This window comes from Meles meles, chromosome 7 (genome assembly GCF_922984935.1).
Source record: "Meles meles chromosome 7, mMelMel3.1 paternal haplotype, whole genome shotgun sequence".
Lineage (NCBI taxonomy): Eukaryota > Metazoa > Chordata > Mammalia > Carnivora > Mustelidae > Meles > Meles meles.
In genome coordinates, this window is record NC_060072.1 from 20,896,717 (window position 1) to 20,916,910 (window position 20,194).

At 36.7% G+C, this 20,194-nt stretch overlaps 1 protein-coding gene across 5 annotated transcripts in view; it reads right to left on the reverse strand.

The window, feature by feature from the left end:
- Positions 1-6,498: 6,498 nt before the first annotated feature.
- Positions 6,499-20,194, reverse strand: part of NR1H4 (nuclear receptor subfamily 1 group H member 4) — a 64,370-nt gene continuing 50,674 nt past the window's right edge. For all 5 annotated transcript variants that reach the window (XM_046012008.1, XM_046012007.1, XM_046012009.1 and 2 more), the window contains 3 exons: positions 18,913-19,059; positions 8,582-8,695; positions 6,499-6,802 (listed from right to left, as the gene is read on the reverse strand). In XM_046012008.1, the coding sequence (XP_045867964.1) occupies positions 6,564-6,802; positions 8,582-8,695; positions 18,913-19,059 (500 nt within the window). In that variant the 3' untranslated portion in view covers positions 6,499-6,563. The remainder of the gene's footprint in view (positions 6,803-8,581; positions 8,696-18,912; positions 19,060-20,194) is intronic.

Here is a 20,194-nt window from a genome sequence, read left to right on the forward strand (position 1 = left end):
GAGGAGACTAAAATGAAGAAGATAATGCCTCCCTTCAAAGTGTTCAGTACCTTGGTAAAGGTTTAATGGAGGTCTGCAAAGGAGGGAACACCTAACAGTCTTGGAAGGTGATGGTCAGAGGTTTGAAAGGAGCTGAGTTTTGAAGGACGATTAGGAATCTGACAAGAGCAAGAATAATTGGGAATAAGGAGCGCTTCTCAGGCAAAGAGAACACATGGTTCCAGAGATGTGAGAGCACCTGGAATGTCCTGGGAATAGTGGTTCTTGAAAGACTAAAAGTGGAGATTAGGAGGTAGATCAAGCTGAAAGAGTAGGCACAGATGAAAGGTCTGGTAGGTGCTGAGGAGTTCAGAATTTTTCTTGCAGTCATTTGGGATTGGTTATAAAAAGGGAATGATATGATGGTGTGTTTTAGAAAAAAAATTTTTTTTCAAGGATTTTTGAAGAATGGAGTGAGACTGGCAACAATTTCCAAAAACTAGAAGTTAACATTTACCTAAACTAAATTCAAAACGGATGGAGAGGAAGAGGTCTCTGGAGATACTCTGAGAAGCTGACTTATCTGGACTTAGTAATCATTTGATAATGGTGCCAATCTAAGGAACACAGGGAAAGCAACCATCAGAAAGACTTTGGTTTGGGGTGTGTTCAGGTTGAGGTGTGAGAGGAACATGCAGGTAGAGGGGTTCAGAGGGCTTTAATTGGTTGGTGTAGGAGATACAGATTTGAGAAGTTAATTCAACAAATATTATTGAGTATGTGCCCCACACCAGACTCTATCCTAGCACAAAGGGTCCTGTTCTCACAGAGTTTACATTCTTTTTTTTTTTTTTTTAAGATTTTATTTATTTGACAGATAGAGATCACAAGTAGGCAGAGAGGCAGGCAGGGAGAGAGAGAAGGAGGAAACAGGCTTCCCGCTGAGCAGAGAGCCCGATGTGGGGCTCGATGTGGGGCTCCATCCCAGGACCACCTGAGCGGAAGGCAGAGGCTTTAACCCACTGAGCCACCCAGGCGCCCCTCACAGAGTTTACATTCTGAGGTGGGTAGATAAGATGGTCATCCAAAACTTGACATATAAATGGTGATTGAACCTGAAGCCCTGTAGTGGGCCTTCCTTTTTTACTGCAGTTGATCCCAGAAGCCTTTGGTGCCCTTGGCTGCAATAAATCAATTTTTACCTATTGTTCAAATAAATGTATGTTTTATAGTGTTTCTGTTTAAAACTAAGGACAATTTGTCATATTACTTCATATAGACAAATTTCAAAGTGGAGTTGTAGGTTTAAATTGGGCTTTACTAATATCAAAATCTGTACACTTCTCTACAGAAATTTAAGAGTTGTTTGATGAATCATTAGTTAACAATTTTTTTCTTACATGCATACTATGTGCCTAAACATTTGAATACCGCTTATTAAAAATTGAAAGATGCTATACTTATATATGTATATAAACACACTCTCTCTCTCTCTCTCTCACACACACACACACACACACACACACACCACCTAATATTTCTGAACTATTTACTGAAACTTTGAAAGCAAGGCATTTTATGCTTGCTTTCTTTTTATTCTCATTGTCTATGTAGTTTGTCTTGGTAACTTCTGTACCTTATAAAGATACAAGACAGGAGGAAAGTGAATCTGCAACCAAAAAGTCCAAGCAAATCACTTTTCTTTAAGTCCATATCCCTCAGTGGTTAAATGTGTATATTGGGTGAGGAGTTCCTTCTAAATTCTTTGATTCTTGTTGCTTTTTCGTTCCGTATTATAAGAAATTTCTCTTGTTGCTTTCTTACCGTCATTTTTACATTAGTTCCCAGTTAGTACCCCACTCCTTAAGTGCACTCACCATCTTACCTATCTTGATTTTAACACTACAATTAGTAATTGAGGGTTCCACCTAATGAGGTAAAATCTACTTTCATGTGTAGGTTTTCTAATTGGTGGTTAGGTTAATAGCTATATTTTAGAGGTTCTTACTTGACTTGAAATTGCCATGGTTGCAACATGCAGAGCAAGTTTCACCAGCCTGTTTTCATCGTGTGATAAAGTCTATTAGTTGCGGCTTTGCCAGAATTGTGAAGATGTGCCCCTATTTTAAGAAAGCACCATGCCTGGAAATCTAAATATTAAGTTATTACATTAGGAATAATCACTTAGCTGACTAATCAGACAGAAGAGCCTCTCAAAATCGTATACCCCTTTGATGTAGAGACATGATTTGGCTTTTTCACAGCCCTGCAAGAATGCTCTATTGCTTAAAACATACCGTAGTTACAAAAATAAACCCAAAATGTATTAAGGACTTAAATGGGAGACCTGAAACCATAAGACTTCTATAAGAGAGAACAGGCAGTAATTTTTCTTAAATTGGCCATAGCAATATTTTTCTGGATATATCTCCTGAGGCGAGGAAAACAAAAATAAACTATTGGGACTACATCAAAATAAAAAGCTTCTGCACAGTGAAGGAAAGAATAAAACTAAAAGGCAACATATGAAATGGGAGAAGATATTTGCAAATGAGATATCTCATAAAGGGTTAATATCTGAACACCGGATGTTCAGTTGTGAGTTACACAACTCAACACCAAAAAAAATAATCCAATTAAAAATGGGGAGAAGACATGAACAGACATTTCTCCAAAGAAGACATACAGGTGGCCAACAGACACATGAAAAGATGTTCAACATCTCATCATCAGGGAAATGCAAGACCGCAATGAGATATCACCTCACACCTATCAGAATGGCTGAAGCTGTGGTGCCTGGGTGGCTCAGTTGGTTAAGCATCCAACTCTTGATTTTGGCTCAGGTCATGATCTCAGGGGTTGAGATCATGCATCAGGATCCATGCTGGGTGTGGAGCCTGCTTAAGATTCTTTCTCTCTCTCCCTTAACTCCTCCCCCAAAATCCCCTCTCTTAAAACAAAAGAATGGCTAAAGTAAAAAATTCAAAGAACCACAAGAAATACAAGAAGCAAGAAGTATTGGCAAAGGTGTGGAGAAAAGGAATTCTCATGCACTGTTAGTGGGAATGCAAACTGGTGAAGCCTCTATGGAAACAGTATGGAGGTTCTTTAAAAAATTAAAAATATAACTACCATATGATACAGTAATTACACTACTGGAGATTTACTCAAAGAATACAAAAACACTAATTTGAAAAGATATACGCACCCCTATGTTTATTACCACATTATTTATAATAGCCAATTTATGGAAGCTGCCCAGTATCCATCAATAGATGAATGGATAAAGTAGAATGTGATAGATGATAGATGATAGATAAATAGATAGGTAGGTAGATTATACACACACACACACACACACACACACACACAGTGGAATATTACTCATCCATAAGAAAGAATGAAATCTTGCCATTTGCAACAACATGGATGGATCTAGACAGTATAACGCTAAGTAAAATAAGTTGGAGAAAAGACAACTATCAGATGATTTCACTCATATGTGGAATTTAAGAAAACAAATGAACAAATTAAAAAGAGACAAACCAAAAAACAGATTCTTTAACTGTGAGAACAAACTGATGGTTACCAGAGGACAGGTGCGTGGAGGGTTGGGTGAAATAGGTGAAGGGGTTTAAGAGTATACTATTCTTGAGGAGCACTGAGTAATATATAGAATTATTGAATCACTATATTGTACCCCTGAAACTAATATAACTGGAATTTAAAAAAGAAATAGTTCTTGATTGATTTTTTTATTTTTATTTTTTGCTTTTGATGGGTTAATTAGTTGTTTTGTTCTGCATTTTGTGGCTGCTGCTGCTGCTGTTGCATTTAATGCCTTGACATTACTGAGTGTCAGTCTATGGATTATACCTTGTATGAAGTATTGGATAAAACTTGGGGGCAACAGAGGGCTTGATTAATTCATAATTAACTAAACTACTCATTCAGTTGATAACCTATTGAGAGCCAACTATAAAACATTAAAAACAATATTAAGCTTATCTTAAAGAAATGTTACAGATTTACATTAACAAATATAATGTATAAGTAAATCAATGTTATGAAACTTTATAACAACAGTTGTAATTAATAGTAAAGTGTTATATCTATGTAGTGGATTGAATACTGTCCCCTCTCCCCAAAATCCATGTCCATCAGGAACTTCAGAATGTGACCTTATTTGGAAATAAGATCTTTACAGATGACCCCCTCCTCAATTTTGATAATTTGCTAGTATGGTTCATAGAACTCAAGAAAACAGTTTACTTACTGTTACTGATTTATTATAAAGGGTACAACTCAGTAATAGCCAAATGGAAGAGGCATGGGGTAAGGTATGAGGGTGGGGGAGAGGACATGAGCTTCCATGCTCTCTCCAGAACACTGCCCTCTCAGCACCTCAATGTGTTCATCAACCCAGAAGTTCTCCAAACCCATCATTTAGGTGTTTTTATGGAAGATCCATTACATAGGCCTTATTTGATTAAATACTTGGCCATTGGTGACTGACCTCAATCCCTGGGATCATCTTTTTGGGAATGGGGCTGAAAGATCCAACTCTCTAATCACAGGGTTGATTACTCTAGCAATCACCCCCCATGCTAAAGCATCCACAGTCCCACCCCCATCACCTTGTTATTATAAACTCAGGCCCAGTTGAAAGGAGCTTGTTATGAATAACAAAAGATGCTCCTTTCACCCCTATCACGAAATTCCAAAGGTTTTAGAACCTCTGTGTCAGGAACTGGGGGCAAAGAGCCTATATATATTTCTATTTATCACAATTAGTTTTCCACATGAGAAGCATATTATTTACTATTATAAGGTCTTCACAATGTGAATAAATCCACAGCTACACTATAAACTCCTAGCTGTGTCTACAGCGCCCCCTCAGTTCCAACTCAATTCCCATCACTTTCTCTACAGATGCCTTATAAGTTGGGCAACACGGACCCACATCCTCAAACTAGATCTCCTCCTTCAGGCATCAGAAATTGATTTCTCTGTATGAAGTGTCCTTTCTTTACCACCCCTCTCCCTTGGTGGGCCCACAGCTTCCCACTTTTCATTCATTAGCTCAGTCCCTAGAGATGGTAGTTGCTGGTATCTTCATCTCACGCTGGTGAAACTGGGGGTCGGGAAGGATTGTGCTAAGTGTTGTCTCTCCAGATTACTTGTTCTTTTTCAACAGCTGCACAACTCACCAGCCTCTGCTTTTTCTCCTGCTACCACTTTCACCTTGAATTCCCTTTCCTCTCACCTCGATCCAAGTCTTGGATACCCTTCCAAGCCCATGGGAAATGTCACCTCCTCCATGAGACTTGCCCAGTGACCCCATAGAACATGCCTGTGCACTTCTTTGTAAACCCCTCCAGGCAGTTACCATGACCCTTTAGGCATCTTGTAATTAGTGAGGACTCAAGTCTTCCTCTCGTATCAAGTGAAATACAATTAAGGCTAGCTCCATCTTATTCCCTTTTTTACTATATTAAGGACTTTGGGGTTGCTTTAATATTTTAATATACAAAACCTTTTTGCATGCTTAGCTAGCTCCATTTTGCCTGATTCCAGGAGAAGGGAACATATAAGCCCATTACATAGAGAGGGTATTTTATTGTATTCACCAAAGACTAATGGGGAGAAGAATGCAACAGTATAACAATGAATGAAGGAAATGAACTAATTCCTGCTTTGGGGGAAGTATACAACAGCTGTGCACCCAGCTGTAGTTTGTTTTCCAAAAACAAAACGAACCAAAAAAAAAAAAAAAAAAAAGAGAGAGAGAGAGAGAGATTAATTATAAACACTGAAACCAAAAGCGAATACTTTTAAGAGAAAAAGGAATATCCCAACAAGGGAGTTGTCTGCATTTGAAAATGCTGCTTCAAGACTCTAACTGCCTGTGAAAGGGTTTGCTTGAGGAAATGCTTTCTGTGAGAATCATTAATTTTTCTGTATATTATCTCCTTGAACTTCCAAGGGCTATTACAAATAAATGAATATTCAGGAGGACTTCTCCAGGGATAAGAAAAACACCCTTTGTGTTGTGAGAGTTTATCTTTTTGTAAATTACCCTTGACCCACCCCACCCACCACCCACCTCCCACCTCCCAGATACACACCAGGCCCATTAGGATGTCATTCACCATTTAAAGAAATGAGTTTGTGTATTTTTCAAATTTTGTTCCAGAAGAAAAGCCTGTTGCCATTATGTTCAGTTTATTGCCAAAATTGAAACCAGCTCTTTGATAAAATGTACGCAAATAAGGTAAGATAAAGAGCAAAATGAAATTTTCCCTATTTTAACAGATAGAGGTAAAGAATGATCAATTTAATTAGGCAAACAGGGCATGCCAATTAGAATGAAAGATTCCCTGAAGCCTCATAAAATACAATGTAAAGAAAGTCCTCCTATCTAGCTCTCTATTTACAACTGTGGAAGTTATGTAATTACTGCATAAATATTTGTCAAAATTCTTGTGTGAGACCAGGTACAAATGAAATAAAAGAAAGTTGTACGTCAGATTTATATTATGAGGAAAATCAAGAGGTAGATGCTGTTGCCCCTGCAGTGTTCATCACTGCACATCCCAGATTTCGCAGAGAAGTGGGGTAAACTTGTGGTCATTTACTCTCCAGGACATCAGCATCTCTGCGTGGTGATGATTGAATGTCCGCAGCTCAGTCAAGCGGCCCAGGAGACAGGCAAAATGTTGAGGATTTTCAGGCTGATAAATCCTACACAACTTCTGGAGCACATCAAGCAGTGGTTCCTGGAGCTTCTCTACCGCTTCTCTGTCCTTTATGTATTGTCTGTCTGTTTTGAGGTTTAAGATAAAAAGATAAAATTACAAAGTGGGGAAGTATTAACTTGGCATAATTGTAGCAACAGTAACTTGCTTGCAATGTAACTTAGAAATGTGCACTTTAAAATGTACAAATTGCTTAACTTGAATTTTCACACACATACACGTATGCATGTAATCACAACTAGATGAAGATATAGAACATTCATTGCCCCCCCCGCAGAAGCTTCGCTAAATTCTTCCAATCTATGCCCCCAAAGTTAAACCATGTAGTGGACATACACATCATTTCTAGTGGGTATATTCTAAGTAGCAGAATCACTGGGTCATAGAGTATATATGTGTGTAACTTCAGTAAGTATGGTCAAAAAGTTTTTCTTTATTTTAATTATTTGTTTTATGGTAAAATAAAGTAACAACTAGATTCTGCCTTGATATTATGTATAAAAATGGCTTCAGGCTAAACCATGCTTTACAAATCATGAATGTGGCATCTTTCTCAGATAATTAAAATAATCCAAAAATATAGACAAATTTTATGTGCAGAGATATTTGTTTTGACATTATTTAAAACAACAACAAAAAAGGAAACATCCTGAATATCCAAACATGGTAACCAGTAAATGATTGTACATCAATATGATGGATACATATATTTCAACAAACTTTTACTGATATATATATATATATATATATATATATTTTTTTTTTTTTTTTGAGAAAGAGAAAGAGAGAATGCATGCATGTGCACAATGGAGATAGGGGGAGAGACAGAGAAAGAATCTAAACGGGCTCCATGCCTAGCACAGAGCTTAACAGGGGCTTGATCTCACAACCCTGAGATCATGACCTGAGCTGCCATCAAGAGTCAGATGCTTAACCAGCTGAGCCACCCAGGCAGCCCATTGCTAATATAATTTTTAATGACATGGGAAAATAAACTTTAAAAAAAGACAATATGTGCTCTATTGTGTTAAAAATTTTTAATTCCATTTAGGTTCCTGTTCAAATATCAAACCCTTAGAAAAGCCTTTCCTGGCTACTAATTATAGCAATATCCTGCTGCCACTTTCTTTCCTTATATCATCTTTACATATATATAATATAGATATATTAATAAATATATAATATAGATATATTAATAAATATATAACATATAATATAAATATATAATAAAGATAAAAACATATATTTACATATTTTATATATATTCATAAATTTTATATTATTATATAATTGTAACTTAATAATAAATTGAATTATATATAATTATGTATTATATAAAATATATACTTACATATTTTATATATTATATAATAAAAATTATATGAAAATACATATGTAATTATAATTTGATGTATAAATTAAATTATAAAATTTATAATATATATTATATATATATCTAACATTACCACTTCCTGAAAATTATTTTTGTTTCCTCATTTGTTGTCTTTCTCGCCCTACTGGAATGCAAGCTCCATGCAGCTGTCTCCTGCCTGTTTCTTTACTGCTGTGTCCCCCAATGTCTGGAACCATGTTTAATGCATGGTATGTGTTCAAAATGCAATTATTCAATGAACGAGTGCTATGTTTAGAAAAAAGGCTGAGAAGAACTACACTGAAATATTAACAATGATTTCACTTGAGTAGTGGGATTACAGGCCATTTTACCTTTTCTTTGCACTGCTGTGTCTTCCAGATTTTCTTTAAAGAAACATTATTACTATTACATTGGAGAGGGAGTAGAACAAACAAATGGCATAAAAATAAAAATGTAGCAACAATATTACCTGGAGAGAGGATAACAATTGCCGTAAGCAGAGCATACTCTTCTTGAGTCATTTTCAATTCTGCAACGCTTTTATAAAAACTAAACATAGGTGTTATGTATTCATCAGAGATACCTATGGGGGAAAGATGAAAAATTGCAGAGGCATAACAAAATTTTTGAATGAAAAAAAATGTAAAACTTTAGACACCTTGTATACACACGCACATGTTAATATTTATGCACAAATGTACAAATAATTACTGTATATTATGTGTCCAGTCAAAGACAGGTCATTGCAAAGAAGGTCAATTAACAAAATCCTCAAAAATATCACCTAATCAGTGATTTGCGTGTTCCTAATTTCAGCAGTACCTTTTTTTTTTTTTTCCATTTACTTGAGAGAGAGAGAGAGCACAAGCAGGGGGAGTGGCAGGCAAAGGGAGCAGGAGAAGCAGGCTCCACTCTGAACAAGGAGCAATGTGGGGCTCGATCCCAGGACTCTGGGATCATGACCTGAGCCAAAGACAGACACTTAACTGACTGAGTCACCCAGATGCCCTCAGCAGAGCCTTTGTTTCAGTCACTACCATTTGACAATAAATGACAATATTCTCAAATTGCCCAAAGAATCTCCCAACCATTTTCTAGATATGGTTTAATCTTTTTGATATTAATATCTATAATCAAGGTATAGGCAGCATCTTAAACAAGGAACAAAAAATTATTGTTCTTAAGCCTAGAAGTAAAAACATCTCTACTTAATACATCAGCTAGGGTTCTTCTCAGAGTTGTATTGACTACTAGGGCATTGGTACTTGGCTGTTCTCTTCAAAGTCAATACATCCAAAATCAAAAATACCATGTACAGAGCTAAACTCATCTTCCTCCAAATCCATCCCCTTCCTGGTATTCCCATTCTCAATTACTGATACCTGCCCCTGCCTGACAACTGAGACTCGGTCCTCTCTCTCTCTTTTTTTTTTTTTTTTTTTAATTTTTTAATTTATTTATTTGACAGAGAGAGATCACAAGTAGATAGAGAGGCAGGGAGAGAGAGAGAGAGAGAGGGAAGCAGGCTCCCTGCTGAGCAGAGAGCCCGATGCGGGACTTGATCCCAGGACCCTGAGATCATGACCTGAGCCGAAGGCAGCGGCTTAACCCACTGAGCCACCCAGGCGCCCTCGGTCCTCTCTCTTAACTCCAACAGGTGTGAGTCCTATGATTCAACCTGCTACCTCTCCCTGGGTGCTCTCTCTTCTTTCCATGGCACCTGGAATTGATTTTGTTTAAGTCCTTATTTCATTTGGATTACTACAACTGCCTCCTCACTGGTCTTCCTGTCTTTAGTTTAATTCCAGAATCTTAACATTTAAATCACATTTTGCCCCCTCAATTCAGTCTTCCTAATGTTCTATGAGATAGTCACCAAGGAGTTAGATAATTCGCCCAAAGACACACAGTTGGTGAGAGGTGGAAGCGGGATTCGAAACTAGCAGGTTCCAGAGTCCTGGCTCTTAGATTTCACTAAACTGCCTGACCTTTCTATCACACAGCCTTTACTCCAGCCATGTTACTCAGAGCTCCCTAAATAACTCCCATTGCCCAGTTTTTATATTCTCTCTACTTGGAATATCCTCCTTCTCCTTTATCTAGCTGGCACTTCTTCATAATTTAGGACTCCTTTCTGTCATTTCCTCCAGTCATTCAACAAGTATTAATTTTTGTGTCTGTTCTGTGCATGGCTCCACTCCAGAAGAGCTTTGACTAGGGAATTACAGAGAAAAGAAGAAGGAGGAAGAGGACAAGGAACAGGAGGTAGAGAAGGAGAAAAAGAAAAAGACCATGGGAATTTAAAAAAAAAAAAAAAAGACTGTGATGTGACTTAGGGACGAATTAAGATGAGGATGAATTTCCCAGAACTGGTCCACACTAAAATGGACTCCTCTATTCCATCTTCAACCAGACCTGAAGCCATACAGCTTTGGCCAAACCAAACTAGAATGCAGCTGGATTCCAGACCCTAAAGAGTACAACTATCATCTAATATTATGCTTCGCAGAATCAGAAAGTCCAAATCCTTGCCTTTAGAGTAATCTAAAGAGTCTTCCTGAACTGAATCCCTGGCCTTTCTCTTTTTAGTCCAAACGCCACACTCTTTTTTCCCCTTGACTTTTGATTCTTTAATCGACCCCAGTGGGCTCTCTTAACAGTAGTGTCTTTGTTAAGCAACTTGGGTATTGCATCATGTGGAAGATTCCAGCTTTTACAGATTGAGCTGAATACCCATGACTAAACGAGATACAACTTAAAATCGAGAAGGTTGAAGATTGCGAGCCTGGGAATACCAGTCCTGGTTAAGAATTAGTGAGCCAGCTGAGTTTGAAATCTGATCTATGATTCGATGTTGGTCACAATACTTAAATTCCATAAGCCTCAGTGTCTTCTTCGTCTGTGAAATGTGAATTATAACAATAGCATTATATGAGATAATATATGTGGAGTGCTTAGCATAATGCCTGGTTGATAGCAAACCCTCAATAAATGTTAGAGCAAATACTATTATTATTATTTAGGAAATTGGATCAATATTAGTTCATTAATTCATTTTTATCTCAGTTTATCTCAATTTTAGTTAGATTTGGCTCATTTACCTTTGTCTTTACAAAGCTATGTTTTTGTTTTATTTTTACATTCTGGACCTCCCTAGAGATTAATATAAATTAGCTGATCAGTGATTTACTTCAGTATTTTTCTAGTTGTTAAAGCTAAACTAAGATCTATATTTTCCTGGTAAGGATATTCTTTTTTACTTTAAAAAAGAAAAATGGCAGTCTTTTGGCTTTCCTCAGCATTCAGGGACCACACCCATCATTTGTGGCTACCTGAAATAATAACTCATGACCGTGCTATTTTTTAAAATAGCATACAAAGATTGGCGATAATATTAAAGGTGGTTGATTTGAAAATATTTAATTTTTAGAAATCATCTTTGACTACCTAAGTTCCTATTTTGTCTTTCTAAATACCCATTAACCTTACAAAAATGTTACCTCCATTAGCTATCTAACTATAGCTAATACTTTTGAGGAAAAAAGAGGTAAAGATATCTGTTATGATTGTTTATATTGTATATATTGTACAAGCTAACAGTGAAAATATAGAAAATAGTAGAATTTTTAAAAAATAAATTTCCTACAGCATAGATCAAATATAAATCTGCTTTTAGAATTAAAGTTAGTAATCAGAATTAACTGCAGCACCATCAACAAAGGGGTGTTTTAAGTGTTTATGAACCAGCAGTTTCTAACTTAGGAAATGTAACAATAACATCATTCTGAAGGGGCAATCTTTTCTTGTTTTCCTGCCTCCTCCTTTCTGGCGAGTTGCTCTAAGTTTGTTTCACTTTTTGCTTCTATGCCCAATTAGCTGATTTTTGGCCACAAGGTGGGGCTATTTTCTAATTTAACAACAAAGACTACTATGGAACAGGGCAAAGTTGCAAAAAAAAAAAAAAAAAAAAAAAGTGTGTTCCTGCTTCTCTGTTTCTTGTTTTACCTTTTTTAGAGAAAGAGGTATGTAACTGAACAATTAATTGTTCAATAATCAGAAATAGTCTGAGAGGAAAAACCACTTGATAGAATCAACGCTATGCTATTTTAAATTATTCTGAATGTAAATGTCTTTTATTTTCTAATTAAACTTCCAAATTTTAACTGGGGACAAAAAATAAAGCAGAGAGGGGTGCCTAGGTGGCTCAGGGGTTAAAGCCTCTGCCTTCGGCTCTGGTCATGATCTCAGGGTCCTGGGATCAAGCCCCACGTTGGGCTCTTTGCTCTGCAGGGAGCCTCCTTCTTCCTCTCTGTCTGCCTCTCTGCCTACTTGTGATCTCTGTCAAATAAATTTTTAAAAATCTTAAAAAAAAATAAAGCAGAGGGATGTATGTATGTGATACAAGAGATTATATAAGACACCATTCCTGGTATTTTAAATACCTCTATCTGATTTATTATAATTGATGTGATCAAGGCAGACCAAGAATCTTACTAAAAATGATGCTTTTTGCTCAAAACAATGTAATTTGACATTTTCCTAGAAAGGACACCACCCCATAGCATAGAAGTTAAGGTATAAGTCTCTGACATGCCCTACAAAGCAATGTTTGCCTTCTGCTTTCCTAACAAAGCTCTGTCCATCCCAGTAGTTTCCCTATGAGGTCATGACAGAAACTCTTGGTTCCTGGAGCCGAATTACGTCAGTCTACACTTCTCTACCTCTCCTCCCCTCCAAAGCCATGGCCAATGTGCTATGGCAGAGGAAAAGATGGAAGTTCCAACCCAAGGTCCAGCCGCTATTGGTATAGTCAGCGACAGTACAATTCTGGCCAATGAGGCAAAGGGGAGTCTACTCGGGAGGTCTCAATAAAGATTTCTATACTCAGGAAGAGGTCATTAATTTCCTTTCCTAAGTTTCTTTTTCTGTTGGGCACTGTTGCCCCTAGATGTGATGCCTGGAAATGCTGTGGCCAGGAAGAGAATCAGCCTGAGGGTAAAGCCAATACACCAAGGATAGCAGAGCAGAAATTTTGAAAAAGACCTGTCTTTCTGATAACCTGCTGAGCTCCTTAATTAACCAATTCCGCTGCCACCCTTCCTCTGGGTTTCTCATTTGAGCTAATGTCCTTACTTTTTAAGCCATAATGAATTGGATTTTCTATAATCATCAGCCAAGGGCATCCTAACAGATAGTTCCTCTAACAAATAAGATACATTTTTAGTCTTCATGCTTTTTTGCCTGAAATATAAGGCAAGATCCTTATTAGGCTAGGACACACCACTCATATTTCAAGAAAACTCAAATTTTGCCTCCTCTGTGGAGCTATCCCTGTCACAGTGAAGCAGAATTAGTTGTTTTTCTTCTCTACGTTCATTTCTATACATGTATCACAATTCATATCTCTCCTTCCCAATGGAGTGTGAAATACTAGAAAAAAATCTATGAGAATAGGAACCAACGCCATACTCCCTGTGCCTGACCCACTGCCTGACCACTAAAGGGTGTTCTACTCAGTAATCAGCATCCTGCTGGAGACATGATAACGATGAACAAATGTTTGTTAAATTGGGCAATATTCTGTTTCGTTAGTTCCTTGCAACGAAGGTGACATAGTTGTGAGACATGATGGGGGCAAGGGATCCCCTTAGGACAATGGAAGCATTCTCATGGTGTTAAAAGCTTGGACCCTAACCTCTATTTCAACTGCCAAATTCTACCCTGTCAGTCACTTGTGCCCTGCTGTTGGCCTTAAGTAAAAAGCTGCCATCAAATTAGCAATTAAAAAAAATAACTACTTTCAAGATAAAATATTTGAAATATTTAATAAATAAAGTGCTTCCATTAGTCTTAGTGTCTAAAGGTTCCGTCGCTAAATTAGATTTCATTGGTGCTTAGGAGTTGCCAGGGTTTGGATTATCAAGTTTCAAATCATCTCAACAAAATTCACCAATTTTTGCACAACAATGGTGCCCCAGGCACTGTGATAATGCTGGAAATAACCTTCTAGCAGTCAACAGATTAATGGAAGAAACAGATACATAAATAAATACATACTGTCCAATACTGGACACGTATAAAAGGCTTACTGAATACAGCTGAGAGCCGATGAAAATGCTGACTCCTATATTAACTTAATACTTTCTTTTATTTTGAAAATGCCTTTTTCCTACAGTTTGAACCCCACATTTGTCTATGCCAAAATTACATAATCAATTTGAAAAGCAAAATGTGGTGTTGAGAGCTCCAAATTTTGGTTTATGCATTTTACTTTTCTTATCAATATTCTGGTTTTTGTTCTTAACATTTCCAGCCCTTTCTTCAAAGTCAGTATCTCAACTGACAATCAGCTTACATCAGCTTCTTTAGAAAAGTTAATTCTTACAATTGTTTCCATTTGTAGCCAATGTTAAGGCAATGAAATTGTGTATAGTTAAAGAGCAGAAAAATAAGCACAGTATGGAGTACACTTGACCATGCTACTGTAAACCAGCTACAACTCCATCATGCTGATAAGGATCTCTCATTTCTCTGACCTCCCTGATTCTATTCACTTTATCATTTACCTAAAGCCAATTTCAAATAGCTACCTGCTCCTTATATGTTCCCTCTCAACCAAAGGTCAATAACTGTGTTTTACTAGGTCTTTGCATTCCCTACTAGCGGATAGTAGAGCAAATATCAGATTATGATAAGTGACAGGGACAACATATAGAAAGAGCACCGGGCTTTGAGTTGGATTGCCTGCATTCATCTCCTGGCAATCTGCTGATTAGCTGTGCGACATTGCGCAGGTCAATTAGTTTCTCAAGCCTGTTTCCTCATCTATAAAACAGGAGTGTAAACCCCACGTTTAGGGGCCATTGAGAATACATTAAGATGATGTGTATAAAAGCGAACCACTGCAAAATCCTAAGATTATACTGTCATCCTGATAAACACTTAGGAATTGAATGTCTGTTATGGGAATAAAAAAAAAAAAAGCCAAAAAAATATGTTTCAGAGATTATATTTGAAGTTAACAGAACAAGTTGCATGGTCTGTGAAAAGTTGTTGCTAATTTCCTTAAAGTTAAAATGTAAATTCATTCAATGTTAGCAATTTCAGTGCTGTCATATTTTATGGTATCATATGATTATTTCTAGTTTTAACAAATATTTCAGCTTTAAAACCTAGTTTGCATAATAGTACATTAGGAATAATATAACTGAGGCACTAGAATTATATAGAAATAACCCAACCACAAGTAATGTCAGATATAATATTCTGAATCTTCAATTAATATAAATAAGCACTATAGCCCTCATTAAGTAAATGTATCTCAGGAGACAGTACTTTTGTGTATGTAATTGGGATTTAATAATAGCAAACAAAAGAGTATGAATTTGAAGAACAAGAAATGAAATTTCACATTATATTCTTTAAAGAGTTCTGTAGGCATAGTCAGGGCAACTTTGAGACGCTATGTTTCTCTAAAATTAAATGTACAATAGAAGAATGTGTTATATTTGCATAAGAATAAAAAGTTATTCTGAAAGGTCATCTTGCAAGATCAGGTTTTTATGTGGTGTGTGGAAGAGGCAATGCTCTGAAAATCCACTGGGAGAAGCAAATTCATAAATATTAATAAATGGAAGCATCATTATAGATAATAAAATACGAAGCAGCATGTGCGTTTCGATGGTTTTTATTGTCACAATATGTGGTTGATGTTTGGGTAAAGTAATCTCTTTATGAACCAGAGGCATGCATAGTCGTTTATTTAGTTCATTTTCTAGAAAACTTCATTCTTGAACTTTTCTGAAACTTGCAAAATCACAAGTTCTGAAACCCACATTAATCAAGCAAGTTTTTTTCCTATTTTTTACCTCTTTTTACCCTGCAAGATCCTCACCATTTCTCACCTAGTTATTGCATTGATTTCTTTATAGACTTGTCTCAATCCCTGTAAAAGTTCCTTCATATTACTGCTTGAAAGACCTTTCTACAGTACTGCTATGGTCATGTCATATCTGCTCAGATCATTACAAAGACTCCTCATTAGATAAGAACTACACTAAACTATTTTTGTGGTGTTCAATGTCCTTAAAAATCTAGCATTATTACATTTCACCTTCAGAAATACTATTTTTCAGCAATGTCACAGTATTTGTGGATCCAACACATGGATGCTCTCAAACCTCCACATTTTTGCACTTTAAATTTCTGTATTACTAGTTAATGGCTATAGCTGTTGGAGTACTCTTCTCAGACTTTTGTGGCTGGATGAGTTCACAACCATCCTCCATGGTTCATTCGTCAACTTTGTAAGCCTTTTCTGACTCACCATGTAGACTCAGGGACAGCAAGCACAGCTTTCTGCTTCAGTTTCATTTTGCATATACATCCCTCATAGTCCCTATCACACTGCACACTGTTTTGGAATCCTTTACTTACACATCTTCCCCATAGTTTGTAAGTTCTTTGTAAGAACAAAGATCATAGTTCCTCACCTCCATAACCTCAATAATTATGCAGTGCTTGGCACAAATCAATTATTCAATGTACCTTTGTTGAACAGAAAGATCTCCTTTATTGTGCCTACTAATTAGTAACTCATTTCCCCCTCCTACTCAATGGGCATAAATTTTCAGTTAACTGAGATGAATATCTGCTCTACAACATTGTACCTATTGGCAACAATGCTGTATTGTACACTTAAACTTTTGCTAATAGTGTAGATCTCATGTGAAGTGTTCTTATCACAATAAAAAAAAATCAAGATACTTAAGTAGCTGCCCAAGTGATTGGTTAACCCAGCAATCAGAAAAATCGATTGGTTAAGAACTAATTAGAATTGGATGCTACTGTGGAGGTTACCTGATTCAACCCTTCTCCCTTACCCCAGCTGCCTGGACAGATGCACAGATGAGTGAAAACACACACACACACACACACACACACACACATACACACGCATACACACACACTGCATTCCAGAAAATGTAAAATAAAATCTGTCCAGAACAAGAGCCCATATTTCTTACTAATATACTGTCTTTCAAAGGGGGAAAATCTCTGACAATGTATTTCTCAGACTTTTTCCCTTCTCTCCATTTCTTCTGGGAGCACATTCTTGAAACCTCTTGCCTCCTGAGAGGCGTCTCCCATCCCAGCTTACCCTAACATTGCTGGAAGATTTGTAAAGCATGACTGGCATTTTTCCTCTCCTGCTCAAAAATCTTTAATATCTCCCTGTTTCTTAGAAAATGAAAGATAAATCTTTTAGCGTAGCATTCAAGGTCCTCAACCATTTGGTTCTGACTTCTAAAAAATTCCATTTCTCTTTGATGTAACCCTTAATCTAATCAAACTCAAATATTCATTCCTCTTTGTGTGCATAACCTGAACTTCCCTGCCTCGGTCCTTTGTTTCTGCTGGTCCTTCTCTCCTGCACCTCCACTCTGAATATTCACATAAAATATCATTTAAGGTCCAGCTTGCCAATGAAATCTTTCCAGAGCCTTACCAATGAGAAGTCACCCCATCTCATTTCTCTTCCACATTTTATTGTAACTATCAATGTACAGTTCACATCTGCCTACTAGACTATAAGCTTCCTAAGAGAAGAAAGATGCCTGATTCCTCTCACTACCTCCACAGTGTCTTGTCCTTAAATATATGTTAAACTAATAAATTAGTGGATTTATATGAATAATGAATGGATCTTTTTAAAATGAATATTCTTTAAATCTAACAATGATGATAATTGTGCTTTCAGTGTTTAAGAGAAGAAAACACAATTATGGGATGGCTGCTTTTTTAAAAAATTATTTTCAATTATTTTCCTTATATTGCAAATGCAGAAGTTCCTAAGAACTTTCCTTCCAATCTCTATTCTAAAACACTAATTTTATAAATATTTAAACTTGTTCTAGTAATTCATAAAAAAGAATACTTTGGGAAGAAAGGATCTTGAGCCATCATTTCATCTCATTCATCCCTTCCCTCCCAATCCATATATAAAGTATCTCAGGTAAATGAAAAGTTATACTATTTTAAGACTCAGATTCTAAGATAAATAGCACAGAATTCCTGGAAATTCATTCCAGTGTCTCTTAGTCCTCTCTATCCCAGTAGTCCTCTGTAATAAGTTCAACTCATACTATTACTTCATTTCGTCTCCTGAGAGGCAGTGTAACATAGTAGTTTAGACATATGGCTTCTAAAGTCAGACTTCCTGTCTGTCGCTGGGAAAGTTATTAGGCACTGTCTGTGTCAGTTTCCTTATTACTAAATTTGAATAATAATAGTACTTATTTCAGAGGACTTTGCAAGGATTTGATGAAATCATATATGTAAAGTATTTAGAACAGGGTCTAAAACCTAGCAAATGGTGCATAAATGTTGTTATTAATAATTCCTTTTATTTTGCTTTGAATAGAGATAGATAATAGTTTGATCCATAGTCATTCATATGTGAAGGTTTTGACAAATGAATCTTTTTTGAACTGAATAACCTCAGCTCCTGCATGCTGTTTTTTATCAGACTAATTTTCTGAACGTTAAAAAAATTCCTCCTTTGACCTTTAATCTTAATATAGGGCAAAGAGTATTTTTGGTATTTTGCTAATACAACAAGGATTTTTGAACCAACCCTCTAAAGGCCTCATCTATTTAACACATATCTTTTTAGAGCCATTCTCTTTACTAGTCACAATGGGCACATAACTGCATAAGACAGGCAAGAAGCCTATCTTGTGGGATGTACAAATTCTTACTTGCAGGAACAAACTCTTTACCATTAGCCAAATCACTTACCACTGTTGCGAATTCTTTCTTCCAATAGGTCAGCATGTCCAGCTGGAAGTTTCTTATTAAAAATCTCAGCTGAACGCAGGAACATAGCTTCAACTGCAGACCCTTTTAGCAAAGCAATTTGATCTTCATGGTCCAAAGTCTGAAATCCTAGATGAAGATGATAATCAAATCAGTATGAGGGTATTGTGAATTCTACATAACAATATTTCATCATCATTATTATTCCCATTGATAAAGCATTTCCATAAAGTGATTTTATAATTGTCTTAAGGTTGGGTTGAGTCATTAAGTGCTTATTGTTCTCTCCCAAATAGATGTTGACTTTAATCTTTATTGAGCAGGATTTGTTGAATAAATTGGGTTAAAAAGGATTTCAGATCCACACCAAAAATACATATTATGGCAGAGCAGACTGATCCAGATGAAGCAACCCTCAGAACTTAGAAGCAAACAGATTCTCTTTGAGCCATTATATTAGTCACATCTGGTGTCATAGAGTTAACTCTGCAGAATGGAAGCATCCACAAAACAGAAAAAAATCTTCAGGGGCACCCCGGTGGCTCAGTGGGTTAAAGCCTCTGCCTTTGGCTCAGGTCATGATCCCAGGGTCCTGGGATCGAACCCCACATCAGCCCCATGTGGGGCTCTCTGCTTGGCAGGGAGCATGCTTCTCTCCCCCCCCACCCACCGCCTGCCTCTCTGTCTACTTATGATCTCTCTCTGTGTCAAATAAATTAATTAAAAAGAAAAAAAAGGAAAAAATCTTCATATATGCAGGCATTTAAGGGATTATTTTTCTGGCTCATTAGTCAATCTGGAGAATGGTGAAATTTTCAAAAAAAATTAATAAAGCAATCAAGGTCATGTTAAGATATCTGCTCTGAGCTCAGCACTCTGTCATGCAGGGTAGAAAAAAAATAGAGAAACATGGGAATGAGTTGATAACCTGAAGGACATGTCCTTATCCTGGCTTATATGGCATAGTCCCCAGCTACCTCTCTGACATCATTTCTTCCTCCTCCTTCCCCTCACTGATTGCACTCTAGGCACACTGACTCCTGGCTCTGCTATGAACATGTATCTTGTTTTGCCTCAAAGGTAAATGCCCTTCTCCAGCTATCCCCATTTTCACTGTATGCAGACATGTACTGTATGCAGATCTCTGCTTCAAGGTAATCCTACTAAAATAATATTCCCCAGAATTCACTGGTTCCTACCTTCTTTATTTTCTATTCATAGAGTTTACCACTACCTCACATAATAAAATTGTTCACGTATTTGC